The sequence below is a fragment of the Lytechinus variegatus genome, chromosome 11 (genome assembly GCF_018143015.1).
Source record: "Lytechinus variegatus isolate NC3 chromosome 11, Lvar_3.0, whole genome shotgun sequence".
Classification (NCBI taxonomy): Eukaryota; Metazoa; Echinodermata; class Echinoidea; order Temnopleuroida; family Toxopneustidae; genus Lytechinus; species Lytechinus variegatus.
In genome coordinates this window covers 7,785,195-7,804,272 of record NC_054750.1, presented here as the reverse complement: position 1 = coordinate 7,804,272, position 19,078 = coordinate 7,785,195, and the positions used below count along the sequence as shown (strand labels likewise).

General features: G+C 36.5%; 1 protein-coding gene across 4 annotated transcripts in view; it reads left to right on the top strand.

Annotated features, from left to right (window-relative positions):
- Nucleotides 1-1,099: 1,099 nt before the first annotated feature.
- Nucleotides 1,100-19,078, top strand: part of LOC121424513 (F-BAR domain only protein 2-like) — a 121,198-nt gene continuing 103,219 nt past the window's right edge. The window contains exons 1-2 of one of the 4 annotated variants that reach the window (XM_041620227.1): nt 1,100-1,207; nt 18,470-18,561. In XM_041620227.1, the coding sequence (XP_041476161.1) occupies nt 1,181-1,207; nt 18,470-18,561 (119 nt within the window). In that variant the 5' untranslated portion in view covers nt 1,100-1,180. Of the gene's footprint in view, nt 1,208-9,559; nt 10,065-18,469; nt 18,562-19,078 lie in introns of those variants that run through there. The other 3 variants (XM_041620226.1, XM_041620228.1, XM_041620229.1) reach the window with 3 other exon arrangements.

Below are 19,078 nucleotides of genomic sequence, written 5' to 3'. Positions count from 1 at the left end.
ACCTTTAACTTCGTTGCTTCAAGTACTATAATGGGAATCTACCCGTATAGCATGAGGCCTGTCTCATGATTGTTTGAGGCTGCATACATTTTGTTTTTTTTTAGATATGGAATTTATCTGGCAAAATGATAACTCGAGTTCTATAGCTATGAAACAATTTTTAAACATAAAACGGATCTTTAAGAATCTGTCAGGAGTGAAAAAATAAAGAAAAAAGTAGGAAACGTTTTCATGGGGGAAAATTGCAATTTCGGAATGGAAAATGAAGAGAAAACATGTCGATGAAATCATGTTCATTATTTCACACTTCAAATAAAACCTCAAGTAGATATTCTAAAGCACTCAATGCATATAATTATCATTGATAAGAAAATATAAGATGGGGTTCATCAATATAGGATGCACTCTCAAAACAAATTAGTCAAGATTACTAGTTAATCAGGGTTCAGCTGGGTGCAACTATTATTCTAGTCATATTTGATTATTTTCTAGTCGTATTTTATCAGGACAGAGTTATTTCTGACTTGAATCCGTGAGAAATGTGACTATACATATCAAATACACCTGTCTAGTAAATTTGACTGATTTGTTTTCGGAGTGTGACGTGAATAGGCAGGCTTATCATGCTTAATAGTTGAATGAAATTGCTCTCTTGCTGGGGGGTATTACTTATTTAATTGAATAGGTTGAATAGACCCTTTTAATAAAAGGCATATATCCAGGGCACTGCTACAAAGGACAGGAATCGACCGTCCCTGTTATTTTCAAGTAGTGAAAAAAGAGGATCTTAGCTGGATCTTTATAGTCTTGAAACTGCAGCAGCAAGCTTAGCATTTCGACAAACCAAACCTACCCGATTCGAGTTCTGCACAATTATATACTGTAGTATTCTTTTTGCTGAAAGCCAAGTCAATTCAACACACAGTTTTCACACTACTACTTTCACGGCCTCAGATGCAACTGCTGTAGTTCCTTCCATTTTCATTGAAATTTGCATTCTGAAAATCATCTTTTATTTTGTATTTCCAACCAGTTTTTGAATGATTATCGTTTGATATAAAAGCAATGTCGCCCTCTGCGTTCAGCAAAAACAGTCAATAATGTCTTGACAAGTGCCGCCCATGAAGAATATGGGGGAGATTCTTACGAACGGAATAAGTGACCTATAAAATTCACCAAAATGACTATATTCACGGAAAATTTCTGGGTAAGGAACATATTTGTATTACTTTACAAACATGAAGATAATATTTAATGAGTGTAAATGTGGTCTTTATGTGTTCATATGGAATGTTAAAGTGTCGTGTTATGATGAATGACATCGCTGGCACTGTACTGCAGTGCAGCCTTATCTGGCCGTATGTTGCCGGTAGGCGGATGCTTGTCTGTACGTAGTCAATGTAAATTCTCATGTCAATTGTCATGAGTGAATTCCAAAACCAAACGGTGCTGAATATACTGTATACCCAGTTGTTGTGTGTCCTGACAGGTTGTGTGTCCGGACGATCAATTTAAGAAAGTCATTTGGAAATATTTGCAAGCGAATTTTCATAAATTGTTAGTACAAAATGTTAGGAAATATAAAGAACAAAATGGGAGGTGATTACAACTATTGAATTCATATTTTTAGTGTATTCCAAAGACAAAAAAGAAGGCTTAAAAAATATAAAGTGTCCGGACACCCAACCCCCCATCCTACGGGAAGTGATAGGGTGAGGGTGGGGGGGGTGGCATACCTGTTCAAATTGGGTCTTGCAAAGTTTCCTGTTCTTTTTCTCGATGAATGTAGACAGTGAGTAGACTGACTCGACACAACGAACAATTGTCCATAGACTGTGTACAACGGATAGATCGTCTCCGCACAGCGATTCGAAGACCGCTGATTGGTCAATCGCGCAGATCACGTCATGACCACGTGGTCCAAAAAATAATTCCTTCGGACTGCGTGCGGAAGTATCGATAGCGATAACGATATCCGGTCATGTTGTGTACGCCGTAAATAGTTTTGGTTCGTGATCGGATCGCTCCGGTATCGATCGAAAATTATCGAAACTCTGCAATTTCATGCATATTCACGCGACGCTCCGAAACCCGGAAGCCAATTGACTTTGTGCACGTTGCGATAGACTCTACAAATTCCAACGAACACGATGGCATATAGACGCTAATTCGTAAGATTTTGACGGAAAAGCAAGAAGTAATCTAAATTTGCTTACCTGTGCAGTATCGGTGAGAAAATAGATCCTCCGAGAATACCTTTCATAATTCATATAAAATACGGGAAAGTGAAATTCTAGGTCGATTTTGGTACGAGGTGATAGAGAATTGCACACTTGTTTTGGTGGAATTCTGTGTGGGGAAATAAAAGGCTTGCACTGCGCATGCTTACTATATTTTCATTCATAAATTGGTTCTCGGCAGGGGCTGGATGACGTCATGTAATAAGCAAAAATGTACACGACCGCTACGTTCACGCTCCGCTATCCGTTGTACACAATTGTTTGTTGTGCTCGAGCATGTCAAGCATATTCTAGGCCAGGGGCCTATGCAATTTGCAAATATAATTTATTAATTTCAAACTTGACATGACCAGACATTGTTGACAATGCTGCCCTGGGCTGGGGCAATAAGGTATATCGCTAATCAGAACTGCAATGCATTATGGGATGGCAAAAGGGGCCGTTAGCTAGTTCTGTGCACGCACACTGCGGACTGTCCGCTATTGCGCGTGTGCAACGGCCCCTTTTGCGATCACATAAAGCATTGCGGTTCTGATTAGTGATCCTGCGATATGGGTGACTTTAACTAGTATAGTGCTGTGTTGAATTCTGTTGGTGGGTGTTCTCTAACAGTTTGTGTTGACTGCTGGTTTTGAATGTCTTCTGAACTGAGCATCCCACATCTGGTGTTGACGATCTAGACCTACATGTATGTATAATTTTATCATTCACCAACTCCAGCACCCAGGCCAGGCGTTGGGGAAAATCATGATTTCATGAACAGGCAGCAAACAGGAAGAAACATCCCCATAAAATTTGATTTTGATTTTTACAGTTAAGATGAGTCGTGAGTGCAAATCATGAGAGCCTTTAACATTTTAAATGGATAATAATCTTTTGGATTTTTGAAGTGATTGTACAGTAGCCCTGGCATTCTGTGTGATGAAATTTTACTGTAATTTGATTTTAGTTTTGTCGTCGAGAAGTTCTTGCGTAAATTTGAGATGATCAGCAGCGCAGCGAAACGTAAGCTATCGATAACGCTGTCGGTATCATTCTTCTTAAACCAGCTTGGTATTGGAGCTCAGTTCAGCAGCCTTTCCACGCGCATATCACACGTAATCTCCCTGAAAGAAAATACCTGCTGAATAGTAGGTAGGCCTACTTGTCAAAATTACGAGAACTTTCACCGGAAGTTTTCCAAGGTTGCAGGTATTTTGGCAGTGAGAAAGCACATTATGGGAACTGTTTGGCCCAGTGTGTAGTTGGGCGCGGGCGCCATGGATGGCTACTGAGCTAGCGATTTTGAATCTCAGACCATACTGCACATGCCTGTATTAACTTTCGGGGCGGTGTGAGTTTTGGAATAATTATCAGGTATTTTTTAGCTTGAAAAAGTCTCATAATTTAACAGGGATTCTTGTGATCGAGACGGTTTGAAACCACCTCGTGTCAGATAAAACAGTTATTGATATTAGACTGCTTTTCTACTACTAAGCTGAGCTTAGTAAGCGCTCCCATACAGCACAGTCTAATAATCATTGCCCAGGTTGTAAATTGTCAGTTGAAAAATATATGATAAGTTCTTTCTTAAGTTTTCATAAGTATGATGAAATTCTTCTCCAGATCTTTAAGCATCGGGATTGCTGTGAGGAGAATGTTTGTTGTGACCATTCACCTTGAGTTGCGGGAACATGTAGTACATGTACTTGGGAGCGATGCAAGATGCCTTTTTTTTCCATCAGATGCCATGCAGACCTTGGTTTCTGGTTAGGCTTGGCACTAGGATGGATGAGTGGTAATCACAGTCACAGTGACATATTAGTGTGGTATGATCTTTTATAGCACTCATGATCACATTTATTATGAGGTTTTTCAAAATTTATAGCATATTATAAATGAAAATAAATGTTGAAATTGTAAAAAAAAAAATTTAACGGCTCTAAATGAGAAGAGCCTGACTCTGATCTGATTTAATTTTTTTTTACAAGTCAAGAAAAAGATTGTGGATACCATTTATTCAATGAATCCATAAGTTATTATTTATTTCTTTTTTGTTCTTTAAGACTGGCTTTTAAAGGGATACTCTAGGCTGAAAATATTCATATCTAAATAAATAGAGTAAAATTCACAGAGCAAAATGCTGAAAATGTCATCAAAATCGGATAACCAATAACAAAGTTATTGAAATTTAAAGTTCAGCAATATTTTTGTTTTAAACAGTTATATGCAAGTGATCATAAATATTCATAAAGTGAGCTGATGATGTCACATCCCCACTTTACTTTTTCTTTTGGATTGTTATTACATGAAATCATAATTGTTTCATTTTTTTCATACACATGTATGTGTCTTCATTATAATTAAATAAGTTGCAGCAATGAATAACTAATGCACTTAAATCAGTTGTCAATCCAATTATTTTGGTTCTTGGTAGCAAAATTTTGAAAAAAACTAATATCATATAAGATATATTAAAATACAAAAGAAAAAATGGGAATATGACATCATCAGTTTGCTCATTGAATATTCATGAAGACGTGCCAAGAACTGTTTCACCGGAATAATGTAAGTCTTTAAAATTCAATAACTGTATTATTTGTTATCTGATTTTGATCAAATTTTCAGTGTGTTGCCCTGTGAATTTTACTCTATTTATTGAGATATGAATATCTTCAGCCTGGAGTATCCCTTTAAAGAAAAATCTCTATTCAATAAACTTTAGGAAACATGACTACAACAACATTCTGAAAAGGAGGAAGAATCCAACCAAATAAGAATTTTTGTATTAAAATGGAATGACAGAATCTCCTTAAATTGTAGAGGAAATCAATATTTCATTATTAAACACTGGCAGAATTTGGCACTAGTTACCAGTAATTTTCTCTACAATATTCCCTCAGCTGACTAAAATGTATGTAGACTTTGCCAAGTTTGCTTTTTAAAATTCCTTGTTTTCTTAACTTTCAATCTTAGAACTTGAATTTATAGCGCTGTCAAGGTCAGATTTCTTTGTCAACATTTTGGGTAAAATTTCATTCCATTGGCAACAGTTGTCGACAAGGCAATGGTTTGGAAATAATTGATATTCAAAGCAAGTAATATGCCTATAACATAAGACTTATTATTAGAAAGTAAATCTACCCCCACGTTCATGTCGACATTAAAAGGTAACACTCCTTTATCAACAAAAGTGCTAAAAGGAGGCGCGATAGCTCAGTCGGTAGAGCGGGGGATTCGTATTCCAGTGACCCGGGTTCGAGTCCCATTTGGTGCGCTAGTGCCCTTTGGTAAGGCATTAATCCTCTCTACCAGGTCCTTCGGAGAGGGCCTTAAGCCGTCGGTCCTCTGGTTGCTTGCTTACAAGCATTCATGCTTTCTTAGCAATCAGGTAAAAAATCACTATCACTATCAAAACAGAATGGAAAAAAGTTTTAGAAATTTCAAGATGATTAGAAGTTAAATAAAATAAGACTTTTCTTGGAAGATGCGTCAAAGAAACAACAAAGTTGATACAAATTATTTATACTGCTAAAACTGGCACTTTGGCAGCTATTCCGGTAATATAAAGATCATGGAATTTCAAATGTGGCGTGCTGATTAGTACATGGGTGATGTAATAATACAGAACTATTCAGCAGCCACGCCATGTGGCAAGTGAAGATTTGAATATTGCATAATGCAACTCACATGGCTCGCATTTATAAGGCAGTGCTACACATCACAGTGCGGTATTGTACTTAATTTAAACAAAGGTAATACAGGGAATTACGATTGATCCGATCAGTGTAGACGATGTGGAAACCCATCATTGTCATATTTCTTAGGAGCACACTATATTTTCATATCTAAGAAATCTAAGAACAAACATGCAGTTTAGATGTTGACGTTGCTGGCTTTTCATAGTTGTGGCATGCCTCTACAAAAACAATTTTCATCATTTGCCTGACAGAGCAAGTTATGAAAATTGTTTTTGCTTGCTCGAGAGAAAAAAATGCTTGCCCAATTTTTTTTTTATAATTCTTCCACTATTAAACATTTTTTTTATGCTGGTACTACACTTGATTTAAAGGTCAAGAAAAAACTACAAATGCGAATCAAAGTAATGAACACACATATTTCATTGTCTTTTTTCAGCAAAGTCGTGACATCAGTTCCTATTGCCATCATAGATATGGATAATGTGCTAATTTTTACTCAGTTTTGCTATTACTTTCACACTACCAAGTCACTGCTGATTGTGTCGACAAAAAATCACTAATTTTTAGTCTGACGACTCATTATTTAGTTGATTGGGAACGATCACGAATCTTGAAGGTGAGGTTAGGCGAGCAGCCTGAGAATCAGCTGGCTCACTCATAATTATGTACATGGAGCATGCTGACCTCTACATACAATGTACATGTTTGAATTGCGCAAGATACATGTAGTAGCGCATGTGCATAGTGTAGTTTTAGAGTGTAAGATGGAAATCCCCTTCGAACGAGTTACCTGGCGATATTAATTATCAGTAAATTTGCCACTGATTTACATGTTTCCAACTTTCCACTGTTTTTTTTTACTGGTTTGAGAAATAATTGGCCAATAATTGTGATTTATCACAATCGAAATTTACTGTTATTTTATTTGTTTTCTAATTTTCAAAACAACCACTTGCCCGATTGGGCAATTGACTTGGAGAAATGCTTGCCCAGGGCAAGCGGTTTTGTCGCGCCCTGGTTGTGGTTGATTGGGTCAGTTGCTTTTCTTTGTAAGATGGGGCCCTGTTTGACTTCTTTTTGTGATCACCACTGGTTCATGTTTCTTTGATCTTGATAGAGAGATTATCCATGTAATTACATTACCTTGACCATTACCAATACTAATAAACACAGGAAGAGATCCTAAATGACATCACAAATCTTGGAAAAAAGTGCGATGCAAAAAGGTACGTGCTTCCCAAAATGTCGCTTTTTTATAGAAAATTTAAAATGCTGATTTATACACTGTAGTTGTGCATTCAAAATATATAGGCCTAAATGAAAAGTACCGGTAATAAATAAAAATCATGCACACACACACACTTCTCTGAACATTCAAGATATAAAATATCAAGAACCATAACAAATTTGAATGGAAATTTTCGGAGAGCTGCTCTCATGTCACACCATCAAGTTAAATTTTTCTGTCAAATCTTCACGTGTTCCTTTCATTTTCACATTGATTTGGAAAAGTTAGCAGTAATTGTGGGAGTCCCGTGCAGATGACTGACATGCCCTCAATGATGAACATAGTAAAAATCTGTTGGGAGTCGAGCCAGGATCTAATAATTACTACAACGCTTACATCCATGGTGCCACTGTGTGTTACAGCTCTGAACTTCCTGTACATTGCTGGTCTTAGTTTCCAGAACTTTGTTATATTTTCTTGTAATTAAATAGATACCCCTAGGGCCTGTAACACAAAACTTAGTATTAAATGTAGAACATTTTCTAAATGTATGATTTATTCCATTGACTACAATGTACAATCAATCGTGAAAATCAAGCGTACTATCAATCACTAACCTTTGTGTTATGGGTTCCAGGTTGCCATTTTGTGAAATGCAAATTCTTTGTTCTTTGGTGTTCTAAAATCACATTCCATGTTCTTCGTTGACATGTACATGTACAAACCACATACCATGAAATAAAGCAAAATTTTGTAAAAAGCGAAAAATCTTTATTAAAAGGAGATTGAAATCTGTGGAACAAGATAGCTTGTGTGAAAACAGAAAAATGAAAGAAAACAGATCAACGAAAGTTTGAGAAAAATCAGACAAATAATGAGAAAGTTATGAGCATTTGAATATTGCTATGGAGATCCTCACATTGGCAACGCAACAAAGATGTGTGATGTCACTTGTGAACAACTTTCCCCATCACTAGTATATATTTCACTTAAACTGTCTCTTTTATCACATCTATCAGTAGATCATGTGTTCTTTCTAGAGGAGGGCATGTAATACAGATTTTTAAAGGATACACTGTACATCATGGATAAAGAGTTTGTATCACCATAAGAAAAAGCAAAAGGAGACATTTTGGGGGTATTTCATAGTCCATCAAAGGGAAAGTTGTTCACATGTGACATCACACATCCTTATCGCATTGCCAATGGGAGGATCTAGTTATTGCAATATTAAAATGCTCATAACTTTCTCATTATTTGTTTGATTTTACTCTAAATTTCTTTGTTCTTATTCTTTGATTTTTCTGTTTCTACAGAAGCCTACTTGTTCCATAGGTTTCATTCCCCTTTAAAAGAAAAAGTTAAAAGTTTCCATGGAGATAAAGCTTTGAAAAGGCACAAATAAACACCGCAAACTGGGTTGCCTGGTAGATTTTTCACTGGTGCACAGTGTTGTGTTATTGCATTTTACTCTGATTTTCATGACCTTTCAATGTATTTTCTTATGTTCTTTTTTCTTGGCCTGAAAAATTATTCTGTGAAATTCTATGAATTCTGTGTTTTCAATTGTGTTAACTTTTCATGTTTTCTGGATCATGGGAAACTTGAGAAGTCTTTTCTGAATTGTCCAACAGGTTGATTTTATTTGAAGTCACGCTGCTCGTTTTTTGGCAATACATGCTGAATGTGCTTCAAGGCTCAAACTTTAATTTTCAAATCATGACCATGTGGTGTTGCACACAGATAGACAGTAATTTACTATTGAATATAGTATAACATTTACATTTTTAAAGAAAAAACAAACAAACAAGCAAGCACTTTATAAAGCCTATTCCTTTCCTTTGAACTTAATAATGGGGAAAGATATTTTACCTCTAACGTGCAAAATTAGGAACTGATAAATCCACGAAACTATAACCAAGGCTAAAATGCAGTTGGTTTGTAAAAGGAGACCTCTTAATGATCAATACGATCTATCATTTTAATGTTACCTACATGTATGACTGAGCTGTGTGTGTTAAAGGTCCATAATGATCCCAGAAGTGAAAGTGACATTATTGAAGTGTGCAAATTTGCAGAAGGGTCTGATATCTGAAGACTAGATATTACGAGAGCTTACAGATCGAGCTTAGCTCCGAGCCAGAAGCAACAGTCCTCTGTACTCACAGGACGTATGCCAGTAGGAAATTGTGGATTTAACTTGATTCTGTCCCTTAACATTCATTGCATGGTACATCGCACAGTCACTGGCTTCCTAAGCTCGGCTCCGCAATCGCTTCGGTTCCTTTGGGACTGAATGTATTTGAGTGTTGTGACTCGTGAACCACTGGCATTTTGGTTGTCCTTCGAAGGCCTCTTACCAGCTCTTGCGGGACGAGCGCATCAAGTTCACTGAACGTTATTTTTGTGACTCGGGTCCAGAGAAGCGTGGAGTGGGAAAACAATGTTTCATGATTCACTTTTTGTCATTGATTCGATATTAGGTCAAGAGAAATTTTGTTTTTGTCATCTGTTGCTTCTGTTGGACAAAACAGAACTTTTGTAAGATCAGAGCGAGACATTCTTTGGTGATGAAGTTGATAAAAAAAGTTGGTGGTTCTGGAAATCTCTTTTTGGATATAAGCATCCCTGTATGATAACCTGAACATATTTTAAATAAAAGAGGATATGAAGAGCCTTGAAGTGCTGGAATGTGACACTGACTTTGTAGATGTACTGTAGACATTGCCTCTAGAACTGCTTCTTGCGATTCCTCATATATCCATGAACCGGACATTCCTTGCTTTTCATTGAAAAGTGAAGCTTACATTCATCATGGTTCGGACAACTGCCAAAGCCCAAAATGCTGCTTTGCGTCATTCGAGGATAAACCTATTTGGGAGTGCAAAGGACTTGCACAAACTCGAAGCTTTGCAGGTAATTCTGGCTTCAAGACCTGTATGATTATTTCAGGATTTTAGAATTGTGATTTTTCCAGCACTATTAAAGCTTTTTTTAAGCTGAAGTAGTTACGAAATATGTATCCTATAATATTCTGAGCAATTACGTGTGCAGAATTAGGCCATTATATTATGTGGGATGTACATTTACTTCACAACAATACTTTTCTTTTGTAGCACATCTTATTTTCAATTGTTTTCATCTATCTTTTTTCAATATGTTTGTTGATTTTTGGGGCCTCATATCCCTAAGAGCATTGTAATGGAGGAGGCCTACATTACATAGACTGCACTCCACTAAAAATAAATCAATCATACATGTATCTTGTCAAATAGTTATGTAATTATTTTAAAATAGTCAAAGGTCGATAACACCTTTTTTTTCACTTTTTAAAATTCATTTCCTTGTGAAATCTGTTAATAGAGAATACATACCTTGGAGGGTTTTTTTAATGAAAAAAAGCTACAATATTTCTGTGGAAATGAGTATATTGATTGTGTTGGTTGTGATGGTAATGATGTCGGTATTGTGGTTTGTGGTAGTGATAACAATGATGTTGGTGGGAATGGTAAACATAACCTTAAACATTGGCAATAGCAAATTTTAAAATCCAGCTTACTCAGGTTTTGAACATTAATTGAAGGACTACTAGAAATAAATCTCTAGTGAGCTGCCAGCATTTTGCATTGAATATTGAAGAACAAAAATTGAGTCCAAGGCAGCTAACACAATTCTGTGATGTCATTATGATTTAGAGTTAATCATACCTGATAAGGCAACATCATTGAACTCTGTGAAAGCTATATATTCTGTATTATCCAACACATGGAGATAGATCTTTTACAGCTGATTGGATGAATGCGTGTCACATGACATTTAGAGGAATCAGCTATAGCATGCAAAAACACCTGTGCCATAGTCGACTATTGCACGCTCCAGTAAGAGAGCCAGCTGTGCAATAGTCGACTATTGCATGCTCCAGCAAGTTCAATAGCTCCCAAACTTAATACAATGCGCGTATGGGTTGCGCCTTCACAACAACTGCATGCGTGTACCCGCATCTCTGCGCTACATACACGACGTGCAGATTAAAAAATATTTAGCAAAATTAAAGGTTAAATAGACCCAAGTAGACCGTACTCCTAGCCCTGTACGTTCCTTCAAAAGCCTAAAAATACCCTTGATATATTTGGGTTACTTGGTCAAGACAAAATCTACAAGTCATGAATTTATAAAACAAACATTCAATATTGTTTTCATTCGTGCAACCATTCAAATATTACATTCGGTGCAAATTGATGCAGTCTATTCAACTCCGCTTCACGTTGTTGAATAGATATGTACTTACATTTCATGTAATATTCAGAACGATCGCACTCATTAACATTGAATATTTGTATATTATATAGGCCTATGAGGACTATTCAAACCATTTTGTCACTTATAATATGTATATATATTTTTTTAATGTTTTTGAACTTATCAAATGATATTTTGAACATTTTCCCTCTGAAATACAAGGCCAGACTTGATGTGTCTGGTGGCCTTTAGGATTTTTTTTTTTTAATACCAAACTCTGTACGTTAACCACATGCTACCACATGTCACAATGGTCGGGCGCCAACTACCCTGAAAATTTTCATTAGGTGATTTCAAACCGCCTCGATCTCAAGAATCCCCGTTAAATTACGAGAACTTTTTTAGGCTAAAAAATACCCATTACTTATTTCAGCATTCGCACCGCCCTGAAATATACCCTTTCGGGATAAGTTCCCGAAGTTACGAGCATGCGCACTATGGTCTGATAAGCAGGCAAGGTGCGAGATTCAAAATCACTAGCCCAGCAGCCACCCATTCCGCCGCGCCCAACGACACGCTTAGCTAAAAGTTCCCGTAAATTGCTTTCACGTTACCAAAATACGTGTACCTGATATTTTCTGATCGGGGTAAATTTCCCGATCAGAGAATACCTGAAACCACCTAATGGCAAAGCTGAGAACTGTGACTGACAACAATCTGTGTTTACTACATGTACATGATTCTCATTTGTTGTTTTCTTGACCTTTAGTCATAAATGAATAATTAAGAGCAGAAAATTAAAAAAAATTGGGAAAGCAGTTTGCAAATTTTTTGTTCATCACCTGCCCGACAGGGCAAGTGATAAACAACAAATTTGTAGAGGCCTGCAAAAATTATATAAAACTTCGAGCGAAATCTAATTTCATCAAGCCTCCAGACACGAATGCTTTTCTTGCCACAGTTCAAATTGAAAAAATTGTTCATATTAATGACAAAGCCAAAGGAATGGTTTCATATAATGTCCAACCCATGTAGTCTCAGTTACCATAAATGATTAATTTTTACTCCATAATTCCCAACATCTAGATCTCTACGCCTTTTGAAATTGTTGATTAATTTTGCGAGTGCATGTGTAGTCTACTGTTAACCATTGTTTCTAATGATATGTCTCAGTCTCCGCATCCCACATAATCAGTGAATGCATAGCTATTAAAAAGTGCATGACATCATCAAAATCCCATAAAAACTAAATCCTCAAAGATTGTTTGATCCGAGTCTTCCAAAATTAGATCAGATGGGGTACCAAACTAATTTAATTTGAATGGTTATTTTATTATTCTATATATTAATTGAAACTATAATTTTCATTATGATAAAAAAAAAATATTTTTCATACTTTTATCCGATTAAAGATAAATTCCAGTTTTGGTAACTTCCGTCGAGTCTTTATTCCAGCAATAATAATACACTGTCCCACGTGTGCCTATCTGTGTCGGTGATCTTCAGTGTGAACGTTTTTCAGCGTAGATTTCAAGATTTCACAAAGTTCAGTTTATGTACTGAACCAGATCTAGATCCTCGATGATATTCTGACAATTAAGCCTGGTTTTACAGACTTTCTCATGAAATCAGTGTTTACTGCAACTACTGGAATTTCTCTTTAAGATCCATGTTTTTTTAATATGAGTTTTAAGTACAGGTTTGTATTTTCGTTTATTGTTCTTTGCATGCACAATAATCAATGCAATCAATCATATATGTAGAAATCAATCGCTAAGTTTTATGTTACAGGACCCTGGTTAAACATGGTCACGTGGAATAACATCCCATCAGGGGCCCTGCGGAAAAGAACCAAAGTCAAAAGGGAGGTGGGTTCGAATAAACTCAAATCGGAAATACCGTCTTATAAACTGGGATATATCCGAATCCAACAGAGCATACATGTAGGCCTACTATCTTTGCTTTCATAACCCATTTTATTTTGTGACCTATGGCATGGGTTTATAATTTGTGTGTACCTGTTTATGTTGGGGACTACCTGTTTTGGTGGCGTGGCTTCGTCATAATGGAAGTTTATGATCCGTTCTTCTCTACATCCTGTCTCCGGAGATCGGAAGGGGGAGCTTTTAGGAGTGAATGGATTGGCAGGCTAAAAGGGCAAGAGTCGCTGGTTTTATAGATGAAAGTGCTGATGGGATGTATTGTTTTAAGAGCAGCCCGGGCGGGCGTGTGGCAAGGCAAGATGTATTATGTAGGGTGCATGTGTTTTTTTCTTGGGGGGGGGGAGGGGGCTTGCATTGACCAAGAATCATAGATGGAAATGCAACTTTTTGAAGAATAGTTGTATCAGGATAGTATTCATTCGCTTAATTTTCCATTCATTATAAGACCGCCCACTACATGCCTAGTCTGTAGGCACACTGGCACAGACCCTTGGTTTTAGCAATTTGCATACAGTGCATAATGCAGAGTCTGATTTAGTCAGACTAGATTCACTATGTACATGTACTGTGGCTGGCTCTACCATTGTTATAAAAATCATTTTCACTCCTTATATTTGACACAGACCATGCACCGACAAAGCCTTGGCATCTAGTCTTTTTTTTTCTAGACTTGTTATTGTTTAAAGTGCCAAATGGAGTCTATGCTTGCAGACTATTACATGCCAATGAATTTTTTTTTAATTTGTGAGTTTGTGAATTTATATCTTTTGAATTATTCCTCTTTTTGCACTTGGAATTTCTGTTTATAAATATTATCCCCCCCCCTTCCCCCCGCTTAAAATAAAATGGAGCTTGGGTTTGAGTTTGAAATACAAGAAAACAGTATTTCATTAAAATTGTTATACTCTGGAATACATTTTTCAGTGTGAATGACTTCTGTTTATATACACAATGTACATGCAGGCCTACTTGTACATGAGACACAATAGTAGACCAGTGTGAATGGGGTCTAATTTGTTCATGTCCGTGAGACTTGTCAATTGTAAACTGGAGAAGGCGCTTGAATCGATTGATGACATACTCATCTGAGCTCATAAGCCAGTGGGTGAAATGGTTGGTTTGCGCAATGAGGCATGTTTACACTAGCAAAATTTACAGTGGAATTTGGCGTTAAAGACAAAGTTCAAGACAATCATTCAGAAAATACTACATGTAGGTGTATGTAGTGTAAAAAAAGGATTATGTACATGTAATTGGAATTTTTTTAGATTTAAATTAAAATAATGGAGGTGTAATTTTATAACATAGCCAGTAACTTTACCTTTGGATTAATACAAAATGCTTGTACACATTGATTGAAATCTGCAAATGATTATTCTATTGGTCACATGTATACATGCTTTATGGTATAGATCATCAAACAATTTCCGACTTGTTTTTAATCGCTGTTTCGTCTGGATACGCAACCTGTTGGGACATCAAATGTCTGTACACTCAATGTCCCATGATGTTACAGTATGATCATATGGAGATGAACTCTTATTTTGATTTGATAGCTTTAATCATTAAATACACTTCTCGAATAGATGTTTAAAAGAATACATGTCTAATTGAATCTAATACATGTACATGGCTACCATGAAGACAATGTTTCCACCTAAAAAAATATTTTTAAAAATACATTATAGGTATGCCCATTATTTACATTTTGTGCAGGATAATAATTTTAGAAATCATGTATGTGATTCAAAGATCACCTTGTTTTCATTTTTGCACACCAATTGAAAACAATAAACACATTCAATGACTTTGGGTATATGTCTGAGCCTTAAAGTAGACAACCGAAGAATCAAAAGTATTTTATGATGACTTTTTTTGGTCATCATTGTAAAGGGGAAGTATTACTAATCAGATATATAACTTCACCTTTTAAAATAGTGATTAGAGTTTGCAGAAATCAGCTCTCAAAAATGACTTATTTTCATGGCATATTTCTGCCTTCGTCCGTCCTCTGGCGAGCTCCAGCTGAGTGACGTCACACCACGAGCAGTGAGCAGCTGAGCTGACAGCAGCCCATTGAAGACGATCTTTCCAATCAGCGTTTTTTGCTCTTAGAATAGTTTATTCCTCTCAAGATTGGTCTTATTACATAGATAAAAGTTTGAATTTTCTGAACAGTAAAATGAAATGCACATTTAACATATTTTGGTAACCGATATTTAGCTTAGAAAAAATTATTTGTTTTCAAGAAATATACGTGAATAAACAAAGCATATTTTCACTTAGAAATCATGCTTGCACCACATTGATATTATTATCAATATAAAGCATAGACATTCGTCTTCACAACTGAATAAAAATTATGAAATTTAATTACGTAGCAAGTTCAGGAACCACAAAAACACGGCAATATATGATCGCGAAATGATTGGAATTGCAGTTGGATTGCCGAAGCATTGCGAGGCAACAGCAGCGAACGCACTTTGTTTATATATCGTTATGAACCCAGTCTATATAAGGACACGGTCTGTGGACAAATCTGTACGCACGAAGGTTTTTTTTATGAGTGCGGGGATCCTGGTTCGAAACTCTTTGATTTTTTTTTTGGTTCTGGATTTTTTTTTTTTAATTATATTCCTTCCCCATTCCTATCAGCTCTTTTTTCTCTTTTTATTTTCATGTGAGATTCTATTCAGTCCTGTATTTATTAAATCTTACTTCTTAATTGCTGCTTTTGATTTTCAAGTTCTTGATTATTTGGGCAGCGACTCACTCACTCACTGACTGGAGTGGAGCAACACAATGACGACTGCAGTGGACAAAATTGGTCTTTACAGTCCACAATTCAATAAAAACGGGCAAGGGAACACAGTTCTGATTCACGTTTGGTCTGAAGTTGTCAAAAACAGAAATTGAATATCACATTACATGAAGAAAACGGTAAATTCGGAAGATATTGAACAGGTCAGTAAGGTGATTCAGTGCATGATGCACAGAGAGATGATGAGCACGTCGATTGTGTGACGTCATTATTCTCGACCGTTTTCGGCTGCGTGATTGTCGGTCTGGGGGGCTGAGAAGGGTGTCTAATAATTTCATTTCTTGCATTTCCACGACATCTATAAGACTTTTTAGTGACATATTTGTGTATAAAAAGACAATACCTTTCCATCCATATATAATTTGTCTATAATCATCACTTTCGTGAATTTTTCTTCGTGTGTCTACTTTAAGACAGATTGGACATGGGCGTTAATACATGACGTCATACTATTCAAGTGGGGGATGAAACAATAGTTTACCCCCTCCCCCCATCAATTCTCCGCTTGAATTTTATACATCACTCTACGCCAGTGGATGTAGATGTGAACAGACAGTCTTAAAAAAATTAGACAAGATTGATTATCTCCTCTCTTCATACAACAGTCTGAATCCGGTATTAAAGAGAAATGCCAGTAGTTGCAGTAAACACTGATTTTGATAATGAGAAAGTCTGTAAAACCAGGCTTAATTGTCAGTATATCATCAAGGATCTAGATCTGGTACAGTCACGTAAATAGAACTTTGTGAAATCTTGAAATCTACGCTGAAAAATATTCACACTGAAGATCACCAACACAGATAAGCGCACGTGGGACAGTGTATTATTATTGCTTTGAATGTCGTGCCCGACGCTTGACTCGAATCCTGTGCTTATTTGCTAATTTCTAAGCAATTACACAATTTCTTCCAGAATCCTTTGGCACATATTCTTTATTTATATACAAACAGACACTTTGGTGGCCATTTCATTGGATTTTGTACGAACTCATTTTGATATTGTTACCAAAACTGATATTTACCTTTAAAAGCATTCTTATTCTTGTATGCAATGGACTTGGAGAGCAGAATTCCTGCCATGAACTCGAGAGGGTTGTTAATGGTGTATTATGGTCATTCCACCCACAGATTCTTGATCAAAAGGGAGATAAATTGGCCTCAGCAGGTGAAACATGTTTACCATAACAACCTCTTGGTTGGAACTGATCAATTAAGAGATTTAGGTGTGCCCCTGTAACACTAAATCCTACCCATAATTTACTGGTAACTTACTCTTTAGGTCCCACGCCCCCTTTTTTAATTGGTTGATAGTGCTATTGCAGGCTCACCTTTCCACTACCCCCCCCCCCTATTTTGTGGAAAGTGGTGTGAATCTGTGTACTGTAGCTGAATTTGTGTTTAATAGTAAAATGGGCTTTTCAAACCCAGTATCGGTATTACATGTATTAATCAAAACATATAAATATGCATTTAACCTCATATGTGTTTGATACCATAATCTACTCTGGAGGGAATACAGATCAAAAAACAGATACAAAGCCTACATGTACATGTAGGTTCAGTGTCTCTTTTATCAGACACTCTGTTTCATCACCCACCATAGGCAAAAATTTTATGAGACTTTTGGTCTAAAGGGGTATGAGATACATATATCACTCTTCCATAGGCTGCTATACACAATTTGAAAACCAAGGAGGAAGGGGGGACACATCTTCCCTGCCCCACCCCCTCCAGGTTTGCCGCCAATGTCACCGACTATGATTAAAAAAAAGCCATAGCATTTTTATTGTGAGCAACGCTGCTTGTGTTTTAGACACAGGGCCATTGGCCAATACTATCCATGATTATACTGAATATCAATATTCATCTCAAGGCTACCTTGTGTATTGGCCTAAATATTGAATATCTTGTACAATATGTACTTGGCTGTCATACCTGTAGATGTTTTCTTGTACATCGTGGAGTACAGCATGTAGTCCAAACCCTCAGGCTTATCATACTCAGCTCATACTGAGCATGTGAATGATTTTGCTTTGTAAATGTGATGAATTCCTTCATATACAATGGAAAATCTAACTGTTATTAGCCAAATATTCTGTCCTCAAACCTTAATCTAATCCTAATTGATCACAATAATTCAAACCTAAAACAACCAACCTATACTGTTAATGTGTGCCAGCTGTCTGCAAAAACAACAAAACCTGTACTGAATATGATCTTGAGGAAAGTACAGTACACATTTGCATGTCTGTAGTATAAAAGAAGTGTTCCATCAAACTTCATAAATATGTTTTATTTTGCATTTGTTCGTTTTTGCAGGGGGAGAAAAACCAGGGCTTTGGATGTTTGTATAATAACATGAAACATGGACAAACATCTACCAAGGAACTGGCTGAATTCTTCAAAGAAAGGTGAGATACCTGCTGTATATAGTGTCAATACATGCCCCTTGTAAAAAATATTTTTGTATATCGTTGTAGTGTACTACTGCACTGTGCAGTATGCTAGCAAAGTAAAATCAGCAGTTCAAAGGCAAGGCTTGAGATACTTTTGGACATCATACAATACAATATGTCATTGTTTATTATTGTATATCACTATATTTCCTTGCATTAATATGTCTTAAGATTTAATGTTTGATGGATGAATTGGCATTGTGTCAAACATACAAATTTTCTCTTTACAGTTACCCATATTTAGGCCAGACCTGGGGGGGGGGGGGGGGCACTCAGTATATAATGCATAGTGGTTATGTGCTGCGGAGGGGACCCCCATTTTACACTCTAATTTCTGTTCCAAGGCATAGCATTTTTGTCTCATTGAGAAAAAGAAGAAAGAAATCCACTCCAAAGCTTCGCATATTTTCTGTTATGCCGTTCCGGCTGCATTGATCTGCTACAACTAGCTGCAATTTTGGTGAAAAGCGGC